At 35.7% G+C, this 27,794-nt stretch overlaps 1 protein-coding gene across 3 annotated transcripts in view; it reads right to left on the reverse strand.

Moving 5' to 3' along the window:
- Window positions 1-27,794, reverse strand: part of LOC105490366 (interleukin 1 receptor accessory protein like 1) — a 1,633,350-nt gene that overhangs the window by 1,204,533 nt on the left and 401,023 nt on the right. For all 3 annotated transcript variants that reach the window (XM_071089317.1, XM_071089318.1, XM_071089319.1), the window contains exon 2: window positions 1,649-1,754. In XM_071089317.1, coding sequence (XP_070945418.1) covers window positions 1,649-1,754 — 106 coding nt within the window. The remainder of the gene's footprint in view (window positions 1-1,648; window positions 1,755-27,794) is intronic.

Here is a 27,794-nt window from a genome sequence, read left to right on the forward strand (position 1 = left end):
ATAACCACAAAAATAAAGTTTTAAAGAATTAATCAATATTTCCATTTTGGATAAACTATTGTCATTTTGTTATAATACTTGTACAAATGAGTGTTTCTCTTCTATATAGCTACTATCTCAAATACCTATGTTAAGTGATTTTAATGTAAATTTCTATCCCAGAAAACATCATTGTTGTAAAAATTACCAGCTTTCATCACTATTTACTCCCCTTTCTACCTACTCTAACTCTCTTGCTTATGCTCAATTGTACTTGAGCATAGTACAATTAAAGAAATCAAGATATATGTTATTTCCCATTAACCCATTCGAATTACATAAACCACTACATCATAATCTTGCCCTAGGGTTTTATCTCATTCAAAAGATCCACTGAGAAGGAGAGATGAAATAATGTGTAGACATAGAAACAGTATTTTTTCACATTGCCTATAACCACATCAGTAGCAGATACAACAGCTGTATAATAACCAAATATGCTAGAACCAACAGGCTCAGTATTTTTTTTAACTTTCAACCACGCACCAAACCTTTTTCCATGCACAATGCCCTCCCCAATTTCCCCCCAGACTTTATCCCCAGAAGGGGCTCATGAGAGCAGAGCTGCTCCCTATTTCCCCTGCATGTGAGCTTTTTCGGTATACAATCAAAGTGAGTTTGAAGCCTTTTAACCTCATGGTTAAGATGGTTGCTTCACAGCCCCATCTCAGCCCTTTCATTCCCTTTCCTTTCTGAATCCCAAAGATGCTTTTGTCCATGCAATTGCTTATATCACAACACTGCAACCTCTTGTACATTATCTCATCTTCTTTTTCCCACAGTCTCTCCGGAACTAACAGACAATACATTCTAATTCTAGCAACAAAACACAATACCCTTCTTCTTCCTTTATGCCTAAAAGCTATAACTTCAAAACTTATGTGACTCCACATAGTGTGAGCATGGGAAAGCTTTATATTATTAGTGACTTACTAGACAAGATACAACTTCACATTGATAATGGTATTTATTCAATTGTTCCACACAATTGAAGTATCAACAGTCCACCACAAACCAAGATGCCTGATAACATGTAGTTTTTCACAAATGCCAACATTAATCTATTTAGTAGTTCCTTTCATTACCCTTCTACTTTACCTCTATATTTCCTATTAAAATATTAGTGCTTCCTCGTGATATTTTCTTCAATAACACTAGTGTTTTCTTTATATACTTCCAAGCAATTCATCAAATCAGCTGGAGTACAACCCTGAAAAGAATCTTCCCTAAGCATAGCTGACACCAAAATGGTAACAATAAAAGTTAACATCAAAGATACAATAATATTTCCATGCAAAAAATTAAATAACACTGTTTATATAAGAATACTTAAAATCCTACCACAAAATGAAGCCTAAATACAAGGTTTTGCTATTGAATCCATGCCAATTCATAGTAATTAACAAAATAAGCCACATTCTTTTAAATCCACTCTGACTTTTCTAATTCCCTATGAGTGTGCTCCACCTATTTACTCATAATATCTACAATATCTCCACAATATGGATAACTGATCATTCTCAACTTTTCCCCAAATGGCACATGTGTAAATGTAGCACTATCACTTAAAGCTATAAAAACAAGTAAAAAATAGAGGAATACTGCTTACCGGAGCCTCTTTTGGTCACAACCTTCAAACTCTGAGTAAAAGTAGCGTATAAGAGAATCAAGTGTGGAATCGGAGCTTTCATCTTCCAGCTCTTAAAGGCTGTTCCCTAAAGCAAAGATTAAAAAGAAGAAAAACATGCATGCTTTAAAAATAGATAGCAATATTATGAGTTTCATAACTTTGATCAAACACGATTGGTGCAATGAATTACACAAAAGGAAAGAATATAACCAGGATTTCTATTATATTGTCCCATATGTTGTGGTTCCTAAGTTAAATCGAAACCAGTAATACCAAAATTATGCCTCCATAGCCCTCACCCCCAAAATGCTTTAAAATCTTATGTTAACTTGAGGTTTTGGATTTTTTACTTAAACTCCCTAGTTGTATTTACATAAGTGGAAACAATCCCTTCAAAAGAATTATTTCACCAACAATTAATATAAATCATCCAAACTGACATTTTTAACATTCCATGCTGCAATAGAATGTGGTTTTATTCAGTGTCGTTCTTTCCAAGAGATTAAATCATAAACTGTATGCCTCAAAATATTTAATCATGATTTTATAATTGTCTTTCAAAAACCTCTAAAAGATACTTTAAGATAATTTTAAGCCTTTTGTTTTTATTAAAAGAATGTATATTCTGGCCAGGCACAGTGACTCATGACTGTAATCCCAGCACTTTGGGAGGCTGAAGCAGGCAGATCCCTTGAGCCCAGGAGTTTGAGACCAGCCTGGGCAACATGGCAAAACCCCCATCACTACAAAAAAAAAAAATAGCTGGGTGTGATGGAGTGCACCTGTAGGCCCAGGTGCTTGGGAGGCTGATGTACGAGGATGGCTTGAGCCTGGGAGGTCAAGGCTGCAGTGAGCTGAGATTGTGTTACTGTACTCCAGACTGAGCAACAAAGGAAGAAGAAGGAAAAAGAAGAAGAAGAAACAACACTCAATGAAGCTACCAAAAAATCATTTATTTCTATTATAAGGCTTGCAGAGGGATATCAGAAGGGACACTAACACAGTGTGTTTGGATTTCTAAAGGAGAAACATTTCATTTGAAATTAAATAAATGAACATTGTCTTCCTCAGAAAATCATCCTTCTGTGTCTCAGCTTCATTGAGATATAATTCACAAAGTTGGATATGTTTAAAATGTACAATGTGTTTTGATAGGCATATACACTGTGAAATGATTATCACAATAAAGTTAGCTAACACATACTTCAACTGACATAGTTGCTATATTTTTGTGTGTGGTAAGACTTAATATCTACCCTCAACAAATTTTAAGTATACAATGTAGTATCATTAACTATAGTCAACATGCTGTACATTAGATCCCCAGAATGTACTCATGGTATATCTGCGACTTTGTACCCTCTGACCAACATATCCCCATTTTTCGCCATCCTGTCCCAGCCCCTGGCAACCACCATTCTACTCTCTGCTTCTTTTCTTTTTGTATAAGACTCAGATAGTAGAGCTGAGAGACTGAGTTTCAGAAAGTGGCAAATCAGAACACAGTTCAAATATATTGTAAACTTAAGACAGCACAAGTTTCTTTGCAAGACATTTGAGGACTGATCATATCCAGCTTTCAATCACTACAACTGTATTAAAGAGGAGAAAGCCAAAACTATCATATTTTGCATTGTCCCAGAGCCTCATTCAGATACTTCTGAATGGTTTTAATTGGTTAATTTACTCACATTAATAAGTCTGTTAAAACACAATTTAATTCACAAAACAAAAGCAAAATCCATTCACTTGTGGCAAGGTGTCACCATCATTTTATTCAGAAAATCAGTGGATGTGTAAAATAGCATGGAAAATAATCTATTTTAATGGCAGCACCTTTAAGGGATGATAATCGCCGTAAGTTTTCTATCCAAAGACCTTAAGTTTACATAAAGACATAAATGAAACCTAATCCAAAGAGCTGATTCATCAGACACATCTGAAGAACTGCCACATTACAGTACAAATCTGAGTCATGCATTCCTAAAACCCGAATCCCATTTCCCAGCCACCACACTAACTGGAGCTGCAGGAAATCTTCAAGTTGACGTCTTCAGCCTTCAAGTTAGCTGTAAGAATCAGTTCCTCTTTGTGTGAGTTTAATCAGCACTGCCCAAGAAACTCCAGGACCCAACTATACATCAACTATACATCACAAGACCTTTCAGCTTAAGTATCTTACTACTTTACTCCTGTTCAAAATACTATTTCCTTACTCATTTCATTTCTATAAAGCATACAGGCTAGTTTGCAATTCTATTTCTTAAAATTAATTGGTATGGAAAGCATCAATTTGGTAATATCAAGATGCTTAATTGAATCTCTTGAAATTTTGTGTATTAGGGAACACAAAAAGAAATCCATAAAATTTCACAGACTTAACATTTTGGTCAATCTATAATAATCTTTTTAAAAACTTCTTTGAGGAAGTTTGTTGTGTCTTAAATTGAAAAACAGATTAAATATATCTAGCCACAGAATACAAGCTTTGCTATCCTTGTTTCATAATCAAAATTTGTACCCAGAAATAGCAATACAAACTGTACATAATCATTTAGTGAGGTTCTCACATATTTTCTTATTGCTTACACTACTGGTGAACTAATTTCAAGAGGCCTTAATTTCTGGATAAAAGGACCTGAAACGACTTGCCTGTTGCCTGTCAATCCCATTCACCATTTGGCTTGACATAAACCACTACTTAACCTTACGCAGAATGAGCATATCACAATGGTTAAGAGCAGAAAGTCTATATATCCCAGCTTTGCCGCCTATCAACTGTGATTTGGAACAAATAACCTCTCTGTGACTAGTTTCTTCTTTTGCCAAATAAGTATTATAATAGTACATATAGCATAGTGCTTAGAACAGCACTGGCACAGTGAAAGACAAATCAAAGTTGCCAGGATTTTTGTTTGTTTGTTTGATTTTGAGACGGAGTCTCTCTCTGTCACTCAGGCTGGAGTGCAGTGGTGTGACCTCCGCTCACTGCAACCGCCACCTCCCGGGTTCAGATGATTCTCCTCTTTCAGCCTCCCAAGTAGCTGGGATTACAGGTGCCCGCCACCACACTCAGCTATTTTTTTAATTTTTAGTAGTTTCACTATGTTGGCCAGGCTTGTCTTGAACTCCTGACCTCAGGTGATCTTCCTGCCTTGGCCTCCCAAAGTGCTGGGATTACAGGCAAAGCTTCTGTTTTTATTGTTGTTATTGCAGTTAATTGTTATTATTTTTATTATTGTAAGTACTAATTAATTAATACTATTAATATCCACATTCTTTCCCTATGAAGTTTTCTGTGTATACCAGCTTTCTACTTGACAGGAAGGCCCTGAAGGGTAAATGTGAGTTTTAGGCAACTTTTTATTTGCAATGCTCAATGAATGCTAGCTGGAAAAAAATAAACAAATGAAAGACTGGATATGGTTGCCATTATATGCAGTTCAATTTTGATATTCAAACTCATCATTTGATAAACCCTTTTTGAGCATATACTAGGTCCAAGACGTTTTGCTATGATGCAGTGGGGACACAAAGACAATGCAATGGAGTCTAATCAAAAAGGCTCACAGACCAATAAAGGAAACAAATGCTTACCTATTTAATTAGACTGGCCCTGTTGCCATTTATTCAGTATAATGTGCTTAGAGAGTAGAGGAAGGAATCAATTAATTCTGCTCCAGGCTGGGTGTGGTGAAGTCAAAGGAAAGGGCATCCAGGGGATGAAGTATTTCATCTAGATCATGAAGGACAGACTTTCTAAGGGAAAGGAAATTCTGGGTCCAGGACAAAGGACGAGTGAAATACTCAGTGTGGTAGGCAGAATATTGTCCCTTTCCTCTCACCAAACATGTCCAGGTCCCAGTCTCTGGAACTTGTGAATACGTTGCTCTACATAGCAAAGAGACTGTGTAGATGTGATTAAGTTAAGAATTCTGAGATGGGACAGAGTCATTCAGGTGTGCCCAAAGTAATCACAAACTCTCTTACAAAAGGAAAGCAAAAGAATCAGACTCAGAAAGAGAAAATACTAAATATATGGATGGAAACAAAGGTCAGAGGTTCAAGTGATGCACTGTGAAGGTGGAAGAACAGGCCATGAGACAATGAATGTTTGCGGCCCCTAAGAGCTGGAAAAGTCAAGGAAACAGATTTTCTCATACATTCTCCAGAAGAAAAGTAAGCATGCCAAACACCTTGATTTTAGACCCATTTTGAACATCTGATCTCCAGAATCATAAGATTTAAAAATTGGGTTATTTTAAGCCTCTGAGTTTGTGGTTACTTCTTAAAGCAGCAACAGGAAATGATTACAACATTGAAAACAAGCAATGATGTGTTTTGAATGTGGATATGGAATCCACAATTGAGGGTAGAGAAGTTGAGGATTGACTGGGGAATTCTGGATCACATATGTAAACAGGTGTGAAACGGCAAGTTTCAGGAATAAAGTGCAAATAGACCACAGGTTGTGGGTTGTAATAACATTTGAAGGCATCAATGCACATAGACATTGTCAATGCAGGATTTTGACAAAACATCAATGGAAAACATTACAGGGGCATGAGGGGAAAATCCTCAACTTCTTATGCAACATCTTCATTCATGCTTTAACTTAATCATCCAAGATTATTTCATACAACTTTATTTTTTTATTTTTTATTTTTATTTATTTATTTTATTTATTTATTTATTTTTTTGAGACAGAGTCTCGCTCTGTCACCCAGGCTGGAGTGCACTGACATCATCTCGACTCACTGCAAGCTCCGCCTCCCGGGTTCACACCATTCTCTTGCCTCAGCCTCCCGAGTAGTTGGGACTACAGGCACCCGCCACCACGCCAGGCTAATGTTTTTTGTATTTTTAGGAGAGATGGGGTTTCACCATGTTAGCCAGGATGGTCTCGATCTCCCTACCTCGTGATCCGCCCACCTCAGACTTCCAAAGTGCTGGGATTACAGGTGTGAGCCACCGCACTGGCACTACTTTATTTTTTTGTTACCTATTTCTTTAGTCATAAAAACATTTCTTCAGAATACACATGATAACTGACCTAAGATTCTGACCTACCTCCCTTTCACACAACCCTAAGATTCTTTGCTGTATAGACAATGAAGAGCCAATGGATGCTTTTAAGTGAATAATCTAAATTGTTTTATGTAGCATAGATTGAAGCTGGAAGGAAACAGCAGGCAGCAGAACTGAAAGAAGAGGAAGCGGGTAAGTCAATGCAGTAACATTGAATACTGAGAAAACAGAACAGATTTAAGTGGATTGTGGATCTGAGGTGTGTAGCTTGAGAAACTAAGTCTATCATGATATTATTTGCCAATATATAGAAATACAGAAGATTTTTTGGGCAATGAGGGTGGAGAAATATGCAAAATTATATTTGGGACATGTTTAGTTTAAATTGCCTATGAAATTTCCTGTTAAAACTTTCATGTAGTTTATTAAAAATATTAGCCAGGAGCTCAGTAGAGATGGAAGATAACACAACACTGTAATTGTAGCTGAAGTTAAGAACATGTATTAGGAAAAACAAGAAGGAAGCACAGATAAAGAAGAGAAGAAGGCTCACATTATCCACCCTGGGGCTTACAAATATTTATAGGACAGGCAAAATGAATCAAGAGGGAGAAAAAGTGAGAAAAGCAAGCCACAGAGAGAGTGTCAATCAGAAAATGTTGGGTAAAATAAGCAAGCAAGGTATTTAGGGATACAATCAGGAGAATTTATGTATTGTGAGAATAAAAAGAGACATCTGGGCCAGTGTTGATGGCTCGTGCCTGTAATCCTAAGACTTTGGGAGGCCAAGGCAGGAGGATCACTTAAGCCCAGGAGTTCAAGACCAGTCTGTGCAACACAGTAAGACCACCATCTCTACAAAAATATTTTAAAATTAGCCAGGTGTGGTAGCACATGCTGTACTCCCAGGTACTGGGGAGGCTGAGGTGGGTGGATCACCTGAGCCCCAGAGGTTGAGGCTGGAGTGAGCAGTGATTTTTTCACTACACTCTATCCTGGGCAACAGAGTGAGATCCTGTCTCAAAATAACAAAGACAACTGGCATCAGAGTTAAGATACTAATGACCGATCTTTTCGTTACACAAATGGGAGTATAAGTGGGCATAATCAAAAGAGTCCAACGTGGAAAATAAGTTGCATCTGCTTGTTTTTGAATGTTTTTCAAAAACAACATTCAAAACAAGCAATGATGTGTTTTGAATGTGGATGTGGAATCCACAATTGAGGGTAGAGAAGTTGAGGATTGACTGGGGAATTCTGGATCACATATGTAAACTGAGGCAAGAGAAGTAGAGTCAGAGGAAGGAAGTGAATCTAGAAGGAAGAGACATTAGTATGGGGAAGTTGAGACTCCTCCTTTTATAGGTAGAAAATAAAGTACAAATGGGTGAATATAAAGGTAAATTTGGAAGTGAAATGGACGGAAGCTGCACTCGTTTGTTTTATTCTCAACTATAAAGCAGGGAGAATATGTTTTAGAATCAGAAAAACCTGGATTATTGGCCTTATTTATGTTAAGGTAAGCAAGTTACTTCATCTTTATAAGCCCCAGTTTTCTCATCTACAAAGCATGGACATAAGTATCTGCCATATTTATTTCAGTTTTTACCTACTTTTCCCCAACATACCGAGGTAGCAAATACCTAATTCAAAGTTTCATAAGTCTTAAATAAAATACTTGTCTTTATGGTGACTATTAGTGTTTAACAATGGCGTTTAATTATAGACATTTTTTAATGCTAGCTCTTTTCTTATGCCTTCTTTCCACTCCTGGCTTGTATCTAATAATTAACTATGTTAAAAAATGATTCACTATATTTTACTTAATACTTAAAGTTTCAACATTACTATATTCAAGATTAAGGAAACCATTTTTTCACTCTAATCAAAAATTGAAGTATCCGTTTGTGCCTGACACAGATAAAGTACTTTTCCAGAAGTTCAATTTATATAAAGCAATGCATGTTAAAGTTTAGAGATAGATTTCCTATAGAGAAGATAAACAGAAGCTCTTAGACACTCTGCAACCATAAGTTACTAAAAGGCACAATATTTCAAATTAGTCACAGGGAAACTTGTGTCTAAATCATAAGCTTTGGCTATTACCTTGAGGAAATTAAACACAAATTATAAAGGTATGTATATATTTGTATTTTTAATTATACAGTGCCTATCATGATGCAGACGCTGTTCTAAATACTGTGGTACAAAATGATTAGGAAATGGTCACTGTGGCAAGAATTACATGGAAGAGAGACACGGAAATCAACAATTTTAGCAAAGGGATACATGGTATGAGAGACGACTTCTCAACAATCTATGGAATGTGCTCAGTGCAGCCTGAATAGGTCATGAAAACATTCACAGAAGAGGGTGGCATTGGGCTGACTCTAGAAGGAGAAGAGGGGATTCATTAATAACTAAGGTAGAAAGGGTTTAATAAATGGTGGGCAAGAGATTACGGGTAGAGTAGGACAGAAAGAGTACATGGTCCATTTGGAAAATCACAATGAAAATAAAGGTAAATACTTGACAATCTATTCAATATGGGTCGGGGAGTAGGTAGGGGGATATATTTAGATCATTGAAAACAAGTTTTAGGTCACTAAGATAATTTTTTCTAAATTGGCCCTTACAAAACTCTGTGAGAATTTTGTTTGTTTGTTTTCTTTTTAACACAATTCTAAACAAAAGACCATTCATTCCTATAGCACTTCTCTGACAAGGGAATGTTGACCTTCCAAATCTTACAACCAAGCTTCTAAACTGATCTCCAAAAGCTAATTCACAATATGACTAAAAAACCAAAGTGTCAATCAAAATCCGAAGTCATACGCTTCTTGGCAGATTACCCTACAAGGTGATAAAGAATATTATACTCACCAGTCAAATAATCTTATCCAAAATGCATCTGTGCCTTATTTAAATATTGTCCTGAGAATTAAACACTGTGGAGTTCACTGTGGAGCAATCTAACATAAAATGCTGTGGAATGTCTTGCAAACCTATAGACTACAGGAGCTGTAAGCACAGTTACTAGGGGATAATTGGCACACCTACTGGGTGGCACCAGGTGAAGCTGAAAAGTTGTACAGGAACCTGGTAAGGAAAGGGTTGGCTTGACTCTCGAGATGTCCTGACTGTATGCTTGAGGAGGTTAAAAACCAATAGTGCTTAAAGAACAGACTGTCACAACCGGTTTTGTATTATAAAGAGTTGATGAAACTTCCATCTAATCTATTAAGAAAAAAAAGAGCAATGATATAAACAAAATTAGAACTGAAGAAGTTATAAAATATACAATGATATAAAATATTTAGAACACTTTGAAGTTTACTAAATCTGTAAATTTTACAGAATGGATGATTGGGGATAAAAATAACCAAAATTCATTAAACAGAAGAAAATTATGAATAAACCCAAAACCATTTAAAATCTCAAAATGCTATTAAAGTATAAACTCCAAAACTGTTAATTGAAGAAAATAATACAGATAAGTACTGCCAAACTTTCAAGAAACAGAGTCTGGTCCAAGGAACAGAAAACCATGGTTATGGTTATAAAAATAAAGAAAACCTTTTTTTTTTTTTAAACTGACAAAATAAAGTGCTTTAAACTAATATAAAGAATGTGGGCAAGAATAGTTAATGTTACTATTTTCATTTAGCTTTGATCTGGAATTCCTAGGCGGTGACTGTAAATATAAATATTAGAGAAAGATAAATGCAAGATTTTTATTATTAGTAGGGCATGGTGATAAAAAGTTAGAAAACTTTATTTATTCCATTATAAATTCATGCAAATAATATGCTCCAGGATTAAAATATTGAGTACTTTGTCAATTTTGGCATAAAATGTCAAATTTTTCAAAATTGGGAATATGCACTTCTAGTCAAAATTCAAATGGAATATTTATTGTTTTTTAGAACATAAAAATATAAATTTTACAAGGAAAGTTAAAAGTCAAATATAAATTAGCAAACATATTTCCAACATACATATCAATAGGCTAGTGCCCATACAATATAAAGAATGCTTACAAATCGATTGGGAAAATTAGCAAAGGGAATGAATATAGAAAATGAACAAATCAAGTAAATAGGAAATACACAGAAGACATACAAAAGTCAAGTTTTAATTTCTTTTTTTAAATTATACTTAATACTACATTCATTTATTATAATCCAGTTAGTCAATAAATGCTTTAAGATAAAGTATTTTTTACAGTTTAAACAAGATAAGTATTTAAGAAGAGCAATACACTAATTAGCTTGATTCAATCATTCCACATTCTATACATACATAATGGTATCACTCTGTACCTGATAAATATATACAAGTATAATTGTCAATGTTCAATAAAATGTTAAAAAGGAAATTAAACAAAAGAAATCATGATAAACTAGCTTGGGTTAGATTTCATATTCTAGTCAGAGCTTAGTATCATAGGGTTTTAATCAGAAACCATGTGAACAACAATATAAAGACATTGTCAAGACTGCTAAATAAGAGATCAATGGAACTGCAAAGGTGCATAGAAAAAGTCCATTTCCATAACATTATCGTCAACAGGAGCAACTAAATGTATTTTGAGACACTAGGTCTTTCTCTCAGATTTGGCAAAGCAGAGAAACTACCCATCTTAGGGGAATAGTGGCTAGGAAAAGGCTTCAATCAAGGTCATTAAAAACTAATGGAACCATCCCTTGCAAAATCTAGAGTTGCCTAATGTAATCAATACGGTTTAGAAAATCCCTGGCACTAGCCGATGCTTGTCTGTGCAGACAAACCTGAAGAAATATACAATGAAAGTGGTTAAGTGCACACACTCAGGAGTAAAAGTGCTTGTATTTGAAACCCAGCTCCACTTCTTACTAGCTATGCAAACTTGGACAAATTACTAACACTTAACGTTCCAATATCTAATACCTGATTTTCTTCATCTCTAAAATGGCCAGATGAATAGTCTGTATCTCAAAGGATTACTGCACACATTGAATACAATAATGTATGATTACCCTGAAACACTGGTGTCTAGTTGGATCTGTATTACCTTTTATTTTTATAAGCCACAGAATATTAACAGGGCTATGCTGATAACTGTAGCATTAACTGAATTAATTTATATAATAATTCCAAACTTAAATTACTGGGAATTACTAGGGAAATTGATATGTTTCATATGCTGCCAGAAAATTCTGTGAAATTCAGTACAGCTCACACTTATTTGGTGGCAAGAAAAAATACCGTAAATGGATGAACCTGACTAGCTAAAATGGAAAGTGCACTGTGCTCAAGAATAGAGAGCATGAATAAAAACACTACACAGTTTCCATCCGCCACTTTTCTAATTCACCTTTCTTACACCTTTCGTATTCATCATGCCCTTCACTGTAATTCAGCTCAAAAAGCCCATACCAAAGAAACTTTTTGGGTTCTAAAGTCAGCAGATTGGATGAGGCAAGCGACAGAGCCAGGGAGGAAAAGCAAATATATTCCATCATTGCCCTTGCAGGCTGTAAACATGATCCTAGCTGAGTGAATTTGCCCTCTTTGTGAGTTCTCCCTGCCAATATATTTAATGAATAGTTGGATAAACCTGACTCTCACCACATTTCTGTGTGTTTACAATTCAGCACATTGAGGAATTTCTTATTTATTGCAACTCTCAAGAAAAAGGTGGCATTATGCTAATTAGAGCTCTAATATATGATGTTTGTTACATGTGGCAAATATTTTAGTTTTATTTTTCCAGTTAAATTCTATATACCCATAACCATAACAACTTACGAGTATGGAAATGGCCGTCAGCCTCCAGGAGGCTGGGATAGTGGGAGAAAAGCTAAGGCAGTGATTTTCAGCCTTGGCTGAATGTTGGGATCACCTGGGGAGATTTCAAAGACACTGATGACCCACCTGATGCCAAAACTGCTGGTCCATGCACCACACTTTTGAAAAGCAAAGGTCCAAGCAGTAATACTGTTTCTTAAAATTACCTATGGCAGGGTTTCTCAAAGATGGTATTATTAACCTTGTGAGGTGGATTATTCATCGCTGGGGAGGTGGACTGTCCTGTGGCATTGTAGGACATTTAGCAGCATCCATGGCCTGTATTCACTAGATACCAGTAGCACCTTCACCTAGTTGTCACAAGCAAAAATATCTCCTAATGTTCCAGATAATCAGGGGCATGGCTGGTATGCTCAGATCACAAGTTTAATCACTATTACAATAATGAGCTTTATCAAACAAAACAAAATTCCGTTCTGAGGCCATGGAGTACAGAAAAACTAGTTACCTTTTATAAAAGAGCTCCATAGTCACCCCACGGTTATTCAGTGAGAACAGGAGCACTGAAGCTTCAAGGAAAAGAAATATAAGTACTTGTCCTATGTGCCAGTGTGTCAATAGAATCCTCTTATAAAGGAAAAAGCAATAATAAAATGTATTTGTATCAAATTAACTGTTAAAATTAAAAGATAGTGACTGCATTTGTGCTAGACAGAATAATGGCTTGCAAAGATATCCATACCCTAATCTCCGGAACTTATGAACATGTTACCTAACATGTCAAAAGGAACTTTGTAGATGTGATTCAGTGAAGAATTTTGAGATAAGATTATTCCAGATTACATGGTGGGCTCAATGTAATCACAAAGGTCCTTAAAAGAGAGTAGCAGGGGTGTCAAAGTTAGGGAGAAGGCCATATGATGATGGAAGTAGACATTAGACTGATGAAGGCATGAGCCAAGGAATTCCATCAACGACTAGGAACTAGAAGATGCAAGCAACAGATTCTCCCCTGAAGCCCTAGAAGACCCAGCCCTGCCAATGCCTTGATTTTAGCTCCATAAATTATATTTTACACTTCTGATCTACAGAACTGTAAAAGGATAAATCTATGTTGTTTTGAGCCACTAAGTTTGTGATACCCTGTTACAGCAGCAATAGGAAGCTAGTAAAATATCTGAAAAGCCAGAAAGCTAACAGGAATATTTTTGTTTATCATTAGCATTTACAGATAATTGTGATACTATCTACAAGTTCGTATCTAATTTTTCACATTCTGTTTTAAATGCCTATAAATAATCAGCATTATTAATAACTGTCAACATTTGTTGAACACTTTCTACGTGCCAGGCATGTATCTGAGCACTTTATATGTACTATCTTATTAATCCTTAGAAATTATTAACCAGGTAATGCTACTGTTGTCTATTTAGAGTATCTTTCCCAAGGTCATGCAGCTAGACAATTAGGTTCTATGTTTTCTACTGACAATAATTTAAATAGTCAATGATAAAAAGTTCTGAGACCTTAGATGCAAATATATACACAAAAAAGGACATAAATTATCTATATCCAATGTTCAACCTGTAGTCTATACTACTATTTCTCTGGAAGCTGTGGGCTTGCAAAGTCTCTTCATGGACTGAAATTCTAAGTGATATTTATGTGACTTTCAACTAGGTATTGGCTATAGTCACTCAGCTCAAAGATTTTCACTATCTGAGGTTCCTGCTTTATTGCAGGAGCTGCACTATCTCCTCAAAGAGAATATAAATTGCTTTATGTCTGTTTGATCTTGTTGCTTCTTAACTTCCCAGTACTTAGCATATGGTTTTCCCTGCTTGGAGTTCTAAGAATTGACTTCTAAGATTGACTGTTCTTCCCACCACATCTAGAAATACTACACATTAGTTCTTACCACCTCCACAAGTTCAGAAGATCAGAGGTGAATTAGCATTCTACTTTCCAGAATCTACTTACCTGTTATGCATATATCATCTTGCTCTTTTAGGTTATAATGGGGACATAAACTCATTGACCAACATATTCCATGCACTGTCCTAGATATTAGGGTACTAGAGACATAAGAAGAAACAGGACAGACCCATATCCTATCTTCATCAAGCTTACATTCTTGCCAGGGAAAACATGAGTGAACAAGTAAGAAATATATTTCAGTTAATATACACTATGAGGGTAAAGAGTCATGGAGTACAGAAGTTAATATTTTAAATTCTCCAAGAAGTTGTCTGTAACTTAGGACTTAAATCATGAGGAGAAGGCAGTCACAGGTGGATACAGGAGAAAAATTCCAAAAAAATATAAAAGCATATGCAAAGGTCATAAGAACAGGACAAGCTTGGCATAGTTGTACAACATAAATAAGGCCAATGTGGTGGGAGTAGATTGAATAAGGGAGAGAGTGGAACTAAGTGAGGCATAAAGAATAGGCTGAGGCCAATTCATGTAAAGGCTTATTAACAGAATATTTTGTATTTTATTTTATTTGCAGGAAAAAGCCATTTGTAGTTTAAGGTAGGGGACTGTTGCAGGTTGAATTGTCATCTAAAAAGATATGTTGAAATTCTAACTCTGAGTACCTATATATGTGACCTTGGAAAGAGTGGCTTTGCAGATAAAAACAAGTTAAGATGGGGTCATAACAGATTAGGGTGTACACTAAATCCAATTACTGTATCCTTATAAAAAGAGACACAAACTAACACTCATCAGGAGGAAGGCCAAATGACAATGGAGGCAGAGACTGGAGTGAAGTAGCTACAAGCCAAGGAAAGCCAAAGATTGCTGGTAACCACTAGAAACCAGGAAGAGGCAAGAAAGAATCAACCCCTAGAGACTTCTGCAAGAGCATGGCCTTGCTAACATCTTGATATTTGACTTCTAGCCTCTAGAACTGTGAAAGAATAAATTTCTGCTCTTTTAAGCTACCCTGTTTGTGGTAATTTGTTATGGCAGCCCTAGGAGACAAATACAGGTACTAATAAGATAATATATATTTTTAACAAGTTCACTTGTACTATAATGGAGCAAAAGAAAGGAAGAAAAGATATTAATAAGGTAGAATGCTAATGCAGTAGTTCAGCCAAGAATTTATATTGTCTTAGACTACAATTTTAACTAAGGTAATGATCGAAGGTCATCAGACTTGGTGAATAATTTTTAGATAACTGTAATACGAGTTACTAATATATTGGGTGTGGGTGGTGAGTAAAAGAGAAATCAAAGATGACTTCCAGGTTTGGTCAGAGAATAAAGTGCTACCATTTACTGAGATGAGGAAGGCTAGGAGCATAGAAGTTAGGAAGTCGTTTTGTTTTGGATAAAGTTCGAGATGCTTTTATCATACCATACATGGCCCTTGCCTCTTGTTATTCATTACCTTGTGTAATCCCCTACCTTTGAGTGTGAGATGGACCTATTGACTTGGTAATAAGGCAACAGTGATGGTATGTCATTTCTGAGATTAAATTATAAAATACTGGCCCACCTTTTGCTGACATTTTCTCATTTACTCACTTTGATGAAGCCAGCTGGCATATTGAGAGCTGCCATATGGAAAAGACCATGTGGCAAGAAAATGCAGGTGGCTCAATTTTCAAGGGACTGAAATTTATAAACTACCATTGAGTGAACCTGAAAGTGGATCCTGCCCCAATCATAACCTGAGATGACTGCTACCCCATCCAATACATTGACTCCAGCCTTGTTAGAGATCCTGAGCCAGAGGACCTGGATAATCCATGCCCAGATTCCTGGCCCACAGAAAGTATGATATAGTAGATGCTATTGCTTGAAGACACTAAGGTGTGGATAACTTTTTATGCAGCAATAGATAACTAATACAGATGGAAATGATATAAGATAAATCTAATCTGCAGGTATATATTTAGGAGTCATCAACAGGCAGATTTTATTTAAAGCCAAAAAGCTAAATGCAGTCAACTAAAGAGGGAAAAATATAAAGGAGGGCTCGGGATTGAGGTCTTGAACTACAACATAATGAGAACAAACCGTAAAAAAGAATCAGTAAAGTAAATTAGAAAGTAATGAGGTAGGCATAAAACCAGAAAAAGGTTTGAAATGAAAGTTGTGGTCAACTGGGTCAAATTATATAAAGGGTCAGCTAAGGTGAGAACTGAGAATTGACCATCGGATTTGGTAAACAATGTTCATTAGTAACTTTAACATGGACATTTTGCAGGGAACAGAAATCTCATTGTTTTGACTAAGGAGATAATGGAATGTGAGAGCGCAAAGATACTATATACGGGTAACTTTTAGACAGATATTTCTGTGAAGTCAATAGGGCCATAGCATGAGGGGACATTTTACTTAACGTGTGAAAAAAGCTACATTTGTATACTCATGGGGATGACTTTATATTGAGAGATAAATTGGTGATATGGAAGAGGAGACAATTGAAGGAGCAGTCTTCAAGAGATCACTGGAAAACATAACTTTCGGAGTTGGCTTTAGATAGTAGCAGAGTTCGTCTACTCTGAATAGAGGTAAACGTAGAGTGGTACATTTAGTGACAGAAATATGAGCTTGTTCTATTTCAATGCATCATTTGTAAAATAATAAGAAATGGGAGGAAAGGTAAGTTGATTGTTTCACAGCTGAGTGTCCAGGGTGTGCAAAGAGAGTAAGAAGTTTAAAGATAGAGGAGAATGAACAAAATAATATCTCAAAGAGTGGTAAAATGAATGTCAAAGAGAAGTAAAAGGATTGTGTGATTCCAGGCATGGTGGCTGACTCTTGTAATCCAAGTGTTTTGGTAGGCCAAAGTGGGAGAATCACTTAAGGCCAGGATTTCAAGACGAGCCTGGGCAAGAAAGTGAGACCCTGTCTGTTCAAAAAACCAACAAAAGAAATTAGCTGGGCATACTGGTGCACACCTGTAGTCCCAACTACTAGGAAGGTTGAAGCGGGTAGATATCTTGAGCCCAGGAGTTGGAGGCTGCAGTGCACTATGATCACACCACTGCACTCCAGCCTGAGTGACAGAGCAAACCTTGTTTCTTCAAAGTGAGACAGAAAGAGAGAGAGAGAGGTAAGAAAAAAGGATTATTTGACACCATTTCAAGTTCATTGGAGATACGTGATCACAAAGACTAAGTCAGAAAGGTAATGTGATTAATTAATGCTCAACAACTTAGGTGAAGGTGAGGAGCAGGTAGATAGCTGAATTTAATTCAGGTTGGAGTTATTTTCCCCAAGTGAGTATAACAGAAAAATAGAAGGGCAAGTTTTAGAGTGTTAAGGGTTTAATAGGTTGTCATAGTGCTGGATCATGAAAATGCACCAATGAATTGTTCATGTATATACTGTCCATGCCAGAATCACATTTTGTCTAACAGTTTAGACCTGCCAATATAGTGTCATGCTAATTGAAAGCTAACTCGGTTCAAGTAGTCCCACAGAACAGTTTCATGATAATGATTAAGAAGCAGACACGCATAATTTGACAGACTGAGAAAACCCAGTTCCCTTTAGCTGCATATATTTTAACTCCCTAGGTAATATTTCCAATGTTTACACTTAAGAAAAATGTTTTACAACATGATGGGGTCAAAATACCCTCAAATTTCCTGGCCGAAAGCTAGTCTGCCACTCCCTCCATGTTAACTTCAATGCAAACTATGGGCTTGACACTGTAAATTAACAGGATTTAAGCTTACTCCTGGAAAAATAGGCACAATTTTAAACTCCAGTAGTAGTTTATTGCAATCATACCAGCAGAAAAGCTAATTTTGAGAAACCTATGGGCTTTAAGGAGAATAGATTTTTTAAAAGTTGCTCATCAACATCATGCAGAGAACCATGTGATCAACTATTTACTACACAAAATATGTATCTGAAATGTTCTAGGGTGCAACATGATAAAGAACCACATTAATGTTATCATCCCAGTAGTAAGAGCTCACTTTCCCTGTTGAGAGCATTTCTCACCAGACTCCATCATCCCTCTCTTTTTCATCTACCAATAATGAAACGTTTCGAGAGAAAGGGTTAGAAAGCGCTCTTAATCCATACTTGTCAGTTAACAGTGAAACCACTGGTTTTTCACCCAGTATTTAACATTTATTTTCTGTAAAAGTTGTTTCCAAAAGCTAGACTAGATTCTCTCTAGTAATTTTCAACCCTTTAGAATGCGTAATGGTATTATCCATTGGCCTACATTATATGTGATTATATTTAAATGAGATACATATTAATTACTGTTTTTAAAAGTTTATTTACCTAACAGAAAAAACTTTCAAAATATCAAGTCTGAGTAAGAACATTAAAAAGATGTCCTTGGAAGGCATTTCCCAAGATCATTCTATCAATGCAGGTTCTGCCTTTGCTCCTAACAGGTTCTCCATTAAAGGATGACAGGTTTGGGAGAATTCCAAATCTTCTGAACTACAATATATGTGCTTTGCTCCATTCCATTCTTGTTTTTCCGGCCACTTCACTTAAAAATTTAATTCACAGTGACTGACACTCTCACTGAAATTTGTCTGCAACTAATATATTCTAGCAGCTACTATCATGCATTTATTCTCTTCTCTTTGCTCACTTCGACTTTCTCCCCTAAAGACACTGCTTATTAGAAATTTGCTTGGTTGACTATTTTCCTGCCAAAAGCTACAGATTCTAATTAAGTAACGCAGAGGAAAGCAGTCGTAACGAAAAGCTAAATTACAAGACCTTGAGAATGCAATCGTTTCCAGGTGGGGTATGACAGTGGAGATGGTGGAAACTTCTATTGGCCTCTCGGAAGAGACAGAGTGGGACAGTTAAAAAGCCTGCTGCCCTTTGTGTCTTAAGTCCTGGGCTTGACTCCCAGCTATGTTACTTCAGGTAAATAAGTTAATATCCTGCAACTGATTTTCTTCACAAGAATGGCAAACATAATAATGGTCTCGCCTATCTCAAAATACTCTGTGATGTAAAATGCTACCCTTATTTTCTCTATGCCTATCATGCATTCCATGTGTGGAATACTAACACTGGACATTGACTGGAAAACAATACTTTGGAAATGCATCATTTCACTGAATACTTCCACTGACCTGCATTTATATCCAACCATTTTCAACAGACATGATATAACATCTTCATTGATCCTCATATTGTAGATGGAGAAACTAAGGTCAAATAATCTGTACTTCAATGACTTACAAAAATCTGCATACAAAGGATAGCTCTAACATACCAATCAAAAGGATCATCCATAATTCTTTAGTTTTCAAAGATCAATAGTACTGTTTCCTACCTAAATGTTGGTGGCTGGAGATATACAAAAGGCAGAGCTGCATGTGTAAATCATCATGCAAGGCAGTATCATACCACTAAGAGCTAGAAAGTATTCTCAATTTCTTTGCATATGTTCACACATGTCAGCAAGATTGCATCTAAAAACTATTATATATGTTGGAAGGATAGCACTTTAAGTCCAGAGAAAAGGTTACCCTTTGCAAAAGCGACAACAATTTGAAGAAATAACACCTTGTTCTTAAGTCCTTTCCAAACTCTATTATTTTAATTAAACTAATCAACTCAACCACACAGACTGATGAAGTTTGAACTTGAGGGTCCTTAAATTACACAGGCCTCTTTTAAAGCCCTGTACTTACTTTGTGGTTTTAATTTTACATCCTTTCTTCTTACAGAGTAGAGCCAAACCTGTAAAAGCTTCAGGGCCCATCAAAACTAGATCCTCCCCAGCTCACCATATGCACTTAAATTACTCACTACCATACTTCTTTCAAGTTGACTAAACATTTTCACTCTGTTAGAGACCCCCAAAACATGAAAATATAATGAAATAACAAAGTTTTATTCACCATTTGGTGAAAACAGTCCTACATGGATTGCCAGATTGATAACTACACCATAGACTTTTGGAAAGCAGTGTCAATATATGGAATAATGAATAGTAACTCAGCAGTTAAACAACTTAGATTCAGAATCTGTACAGCCTATACCTTAAGATCTTTGTGAGGTCAGCTTCTCTGGGCTTTAGTATTTGTATCTTTTTGATAAAACAATTGGACAAGATGATCACTACAATGTCTTCTTTGAATGTTTAAAATTATATAATCTGGTAATATTCCTCAAAGTTATAGAATTTTAGACCCAATCTCACATTGCAATGAGCAGATGCAGCAGCAGTAGGGAACTCTCTCTTCCTAATGCCCTCTTGCACTCAGGACCTCCAAACTGGGAAGCATCCCTAGAATGATAACAGATCTGCCTGCTTCATCAATTTGAAACCCAAAAGGACATACTCACTGTGTCATACTCTGCGTCATCAAATGGTCAAATCCATATGTATTACTTAAATAAACAGATGAGAGTAAAATTACCCATGTAAACTATTTTCAGTATTTCCTTACTTGTCATGATAGTCACATCCAATATACAAAAGTATCATTAAATAATATTTACTTCTTAGATAGCTGTCTCCAATATGGTTCATCAATTCAATCCCTTCCATATGTGCATGTCATTCCTCCATTGAGAGTTGGGGTCTATTCCTCCCTTCCCCTTGAACACTGGCTGCCCTTTCGTCTTACCTTTTCACTAAAATGTAAGAAAAGTGACATTTTATGTTCTATGTTATACATCGGTAGATAACTATAACACTTATGCTAAACTAAACCGCCTTATAACTTTTTCCCATGTATTGTTTTTCCCATGTATAGCTGGAAAGTACTTTTTCCATATACTCTTTAACTTTTTCCCATATAATCTCATATATACAGTTATACACACACACACACACACACACACACACACACACACACAGAGGTATAAGCTGTAACTCATATTCTTACACCTTCATTTCTTTTCACATGAGGTCTAAAATAATTCATCTTTGTGGTATTTAACTTCACACTCGAACTCATTTGAGACTGCTGATTTGTTTTAACTAGCTATGGAACTCTTGATAATTTCTTTGTTTCTTACTTTTTGACTTGTTTTTTAATACTTTGTAGGGCTAACCTCTCAGCTTTAGGTATCCATCCAATGCATGAATATACAACCTTTTTACACTAAAAAATACAGCTCTTATAGTTAGACTGCCATATATATGTATGTGTATATATATGTGTGTGTGTGTATATATATCTATATATATATGTCTCTCTCTCTATATATAGAGAGAGAGAGAGCGCGCGCCAACTCAGTAAGTTAATGAAACTTGATCCTAAAAGCAATATTACATTGATTAGGAATTTCAATGAATTAATGATTTGATATACAGGCCATAGTCATGTGATTTCTAAACACTGAATAAAATTGATATTGACACTCCAGAACTGAAGGAAAAACATTTTTAAAAAGACCATTTTGTCATACAGTTTTTCACAAACACAATCTATAAACTAATGTTGAATTAGAACAAAGAGTATTTCCTCCACATAGTTCTTTAAATTCCTCATAAGGTTTGTGACTGGGAGGTGCTGACTGGAGCATACAGTACCAATTCTCAGTGTCATAACTGTGCTTGGAAAGAGAGCCAATTTTAAAATAACTACTATCCAAGCAGCAGATGTGTTTATAGATCAACATATTGACTTTTATATAATACAAAGTAAAGATCAAAGTGCACAAAATCAATGTAGTCAAGATAATGGAAATCAGAATTTTGCAGAACTAGGCCTGTAGTTAGAACTCCAACAAAACTGAGTTATAATTTCACGAACATAAAATCAGAGATGATGACAAATAAAAATCCACACGACGTGTTTAATATTCATGGACTTCTCAGGACTCTCGAGATATTAGAGCCCACTATATCTTTATAAATACAACACGTAAAAATACAGCAAGGGATTTATTCCACAACATTAAGATTTTTAATTTAACAGACATATTCTATGTGTACATGTTTGCATGATACTAGCACTGAGCAATACTCTTCTGTTAATTCACGGTTACTCTGAATTTAAATCCCCAGACTTCCAGAATAGCAACAGTCTGCTTATGATCAGTGATCATTTAACTTTTTTGCATTGTATTTTAGATAATTTCAGAGTTGTAAAGAATTTCATAGGTTATTACATAAAATTCATGTTTAGTTTTTTGAATACATATGAACACACATGTGCATATACACACACACACACACACACGTGCACGTACACACACATGTGTGTATGTTTGTGTGTGTATATGCAAAATCTAAAATCTAGGTTCCTTCCATTATTCCATAGCTGTTTCTTAAGGGAAAAAATCCCTAATTAAAAAGTTGTCATTCTATACCCTGCTTCTCCTCTGGTAAGTCACTTCAGAAGATACTGAAAAGTTCACACAATTATTCAATTATTTATGTATTTTCCATATCAACTATCTCAGGGGTCATTAAAAAAAAGATTCAAATTGGACCATAGATGATAACAGATTTTATAACAAAGATAGAGAAAAGGCTATTAGACACTGACTAGACAGCCAATGTCAATGACACTTTCATACTAAAGCATGTGTCACTTGAAATCAAAACTACAATGAGGCATCATCTAACCTCAGTTAAAATGGCTTATATCCAAAAGACAGGTAATAACAAATGCTGGCAAGGATGTGGAGAAAAGGGGATCCTTTATATACTGTTGGTGGAAATGTAAATTAGTACAACCACTATGGAGAATAGTTTGAAGGTTCCTCAAAAAACTACAAATAGAGATACCATATGATCCAGCAATCCCACTGCTAGGTATATACCCAAAAGAAAGGAAATCAGCATATCAAAGAGATATCTGTACTCCTATGTTTATTGCAGTTCTGGTCACAATAGTTAAGATTTGAAAGCAACTGAAGTGTCCATCAATAGATGAATGGATAAAGAAAATGTGGTATATATACACAATGAACTACTATTCAGACATAAAAAAAGAGAGATCTTGTCATTTGCAACATCATGGATGGAACTGAAGGTCATTATGTTGAGTGAAATAAGAAAGGCACAGAAAGACAAACACTGAATGTTCTCACTTATTTGTGGGATCTAGAAATCAAAACAATTGAACTCATGGACATGGAGAGTAGAAGGATGGTTACCAGAGGCTGGGAAGGGTAGTGGGGGACTCGGGAGGCGAGGAGGATTGTTAATGGGTACAAAACATAGTTAGAAAGAATGAATAAGACCACTATTTGATAGCACAACAGGGTGGCTATAGTGCATAATCACTTAATTGTACATTTTAAAACAACTAAAAGAGTGTAATCGGATTATTTGTAACACAAAGAAATAAATGCTTGAGGGGACTGATGCCCTATTCTCCATTATTTGATTATTTCACATTGCATGCCTCTATCAGAATATCTCATATATCCCCAAAATATATATACCTGCCAGGTATCCACCCAGAAAAACTGAAAATAATAAAAAAAAAATGTACAGAGTATGTCACTTGAATCTACTGGACCTAAGATGAAAGAAGTCTTAGCAATTGTATGACCAGTTCCTAGTTGATTTCTATTTTCTAGAAATTGCTAGGATTTGGGTAACACAGACATGCAGGTCTAGATTCTTAGAATTAATTTCTCTCCAAATCCCTTTTCTCTTTATGTTCCTTTTTAAAGGATTGAATCTCTCTAGAAACCAGAGCTTTCTATGGTTACTATCTATGAAAAAGGTAGAATTCATTTCTTTCTTACCCCATCAGAGGGTCAATTTGGGAAAGAACGACAAAGGATTATAGGTCATTGAAATTTTTAATTACAATGAGTATCAGGGTATGCATTTTCCTATTGGGTACAGACATGGTACACTTTGGTGGTGAGATCTTCCCATGCAAAGAAATAATGCAGAAACACTCTCAAAAGGGAAAGTTTTGCCTACATGCCACCTTCTACCTTTCATAACAAATTTAAACACTCTTCATTTCAATTTTCCTCCAGTATGCCCAGAAAGAATATTGAAAGGAGAAGTTAATAAACATGACCATATATTTTTCAAACTGTATTTTATGGAATCTTGAATTTCCAAAAAGTGTGGCTATTGTTCCATGATACTTTTTAATGCAAAGACAGAGATAATGTGAAATTATCAGTACTTTCTTTTTAAGTCAGTGTAATAATATATATTTTCAAATGGTCAAATTACATTCTCATTTTCATCTTAGGAATGTACCTATTATCCAAATATTAAAGATAAATACCAGATAGTATACCAAATAAGTATTGTTACCATTAGCTATTTTATCCCCTTTTTTTCATTTTGCTCACAATATCATTTTCTCCTGTAACTTAAAGAATTGTATCAAATTATCTTAGATTTTTTCATAAAGATCATTAAATTATCAGTATATGATCAATCCAACATAATTTATATGACTATAATTTTTATAATTTTAAAATCATTGGAAACTATGACTTAGGGCAGGGGTAAGCAAACAACAGACCACGGGCCAAATCTAGCCCACTGACTTTTTTTGCAAGGCATACAACCTAAGAATGGTTCTTACTTTTGTTTTTTTTTTCTGAGATGGAGTCTCCCTCTATTGCCTAGGCTAGAGTGCAGCGGCGCCATCTTGGCTCACTGCAACCTCCGCCTTCTGAATTCAAGCCATTCTCCTGCCTTGGCCTCCCGAGTAGCTGGGAATACAGGCGCATGCCACCATGCCCAGCTAGTTTTTTTGTATTTTTAATAGAGACGGGGTTTCACCATATTGGCCAGGCTGATCTCGAACTCCTGACCTCAGGTGATCCACCCACCTTGGCCTCCCAAAGTGCCGGGATTATAGGCGTGAGCCACCGCAACCAGCCATATGTTTTTAAAAATCATTCTAGCACAGCATCGTAAGATGCTGGTGTATTTCTTAAGATCTGATCACTATGAAAAATAAATCAGTTTTGTTGTTAGCTTAGGTCTGAGGCTTTCAGGTACGATAAGATTAGCTATCTTCTTTTCCATTTATTTATAGAAGTAGAATTGTGATTTATTGGAAGTCTCATGGCCCCATTTCATTAAAAGGAAATGTGACCACCTCTGTATTTGTTATTTATATTAAATAATTCTTTTTCTTTCTTCTCATTAACTCTAAAGTGCTTTAACCCAGAACAGGCAAGGATGAGGTGAAATGTGCCTGTGCATATCCTATGGTAGGAGTTTCCATTGACATAAATTATTTGGTAATGGTAATTTAGCAATTGAGCAGAGTTGCAAGTTCCTTATGGGGTAGGCTTTAGAATCAGTGTGAAATATGAAAATAGGGTATACTCAAAATTATCCTTGAGATATCACTAAATCATACACACACACATGCACACAAAATATAATATACTGACTTGGTAAGTACAAGCCCGTCAGATTTTCCTGTGGTGTTGAACAGATTGCTGTTTTCTTTGGAGGAATACTAGATTAAGGGTTGCCATGTGTTCGGAGTCCACGGCATACAAAAAAAGAAAATCTAACTCTTACCACTAGAATGAAACTCAGCTAGGCACAATCTCACTCTACAAGAAACAGGCCAACACCGAGAAAAACTGAGATAACATAGGACTAGAGACTCCTAGTACATGTCGCTCCCTCCGAGCATAAGGTCATTGATTTTGAGGTAAGTACGGCTGAGCTAAGTACGGCTGAGCTATTCAACCAGTTTCTATTCTTCTCGCTTGTCCTCTCACTCTCTCTACCTCCACTACTGTTTTCTTAATTTCTCTACTCTCTATTTCTGATTCCACACAATTGAATTTATACAGGTTAAGTACATGAAAGATGTGACTCTATTCTATGTATTCAAAGCCTTAAATAGCTATATGGGATTGCATAAAATAATTTCAATTCTAGTAAATTATCCTACAAGAGAAAACCAATAAAAATTTCAACAAAGCCACATGCATGGCGACAATTATCATAACATTAATTATAAGATCAAATGTTAGAGAAGTTTAAATATATATTAATGTACAAAAGACTGAATAAATTATGGAGCATTCATATTGTGGCAATCATTGTTTTTTGCTGCTCAGTACCTGTCCATCCTCTTCTCATTAACAGCCTCTCCTAACTCATCCCTGGACTGATAGAGTCTAGGCTACTTATCCTATGCCCCTGGCCACATAACTGCTCCAGGAATAAGCAGGTGACCCAAATATCCAATATCCAACAGATGTCTTCCCTGGAGTTTCCCTAATTAGAGTTAGAAGGGCAGACCTGTTCATCTTTTCTCTGAATTTGGAGACATGGAGATGCTAGCTTGGAGTTATTTGTGTCTACGTTCCCTGACATACCAGAGAAAACTTGCCTAAAAATGTAAAGCTGGCATAAAAAGCTAAGCCAAATAAAAATGAGTATTAATGGTATAAAAATACCTCATTTCTGTAATTCCATCAAGTCTTTTCCTCTGCTTTGGTTACTTGAAACAAGCTTCTCTCTCTCTCTCTCTCTCCCCCCCTCTGTGTGTGTGTGTGTGTGTGTGTGTGTGTGTGTGTGTGTGTGTGTGTGTCTGTATTAGATTTTATATGTATACAATGTAGTTCAAGTTGAGTTTCAGGAACCTTCAACTAGAGACCCGGCTGACATACTAGTACTCTATAGAGCCAAATAAAACACTTTAAAGACTATTCTTAGGCACGAAAAAATTACCATGGAATAATGGAAAACATGAAGCAAAATGCAGATAGGATGTAAAGTGTCTGTGTGTGCCTGTGCATGTGTGTATTTCCACATGCATGTGGATATGACTGGAAGAGACTCCACCAAGTTTAAACAGTGATTATTAATAAGAGGTAAGATTGCAGATAATGTTACTTCTTTTTTCTTCTTTACACTAATCCTTTTCTGAATGCCATGCAGTCTTTTGCATTTCTTTTGTCTTTTTCTTTGTGGTTGTATGTGTGTCAAAAAATTTTTAAATTCATGCCCTTTTATTCCTATTTTGATTTATGTTTTCCTACTCATTTGTAAAATTTTATTATATACTAAGGATATTAAATGTGTTACTTTTCATGGCAATTATATCTCCAGTTAGTCATTGTTTTATGTTCTTTTTTGTAATGTCTTTCATCATTTATAATGTTCTCTTCTATTTATAGACCAGCAATTGAAAACCATATATTTCCTTCTGGATTTTGGTATATTTTAACATTTTAGATCTAAATTTTTAATTCATCTGAAATTCACTATGACAGATACTAATCATAGTAGTTACTACTTATTAAGTATTACAATCTGTTAGGCGCTATGCTAAGCTGTTTACATCTATTTTCTCATCTATTCTGACACCTGTCTAAGGGTTGGTGCTATTATTAGACTCATATTATAGATAGCGAAACAGGTTTAGAGATG

This window comes from Macaca nemestrina, chromosome X, assembly GCF_043159975.1.
Source record: "Macaca nemestrina isolate mMacNem1 chromosome X, mMacNem.hap1, whole genome shotgun sequence".
Classification (NCBI taxonomy): domain Eukaryota; kingdom Metazoa; phylum Chordata; class Mammalia; order Primates; family Cercopithecidae; genus Macaca; species Macaca nemestrina.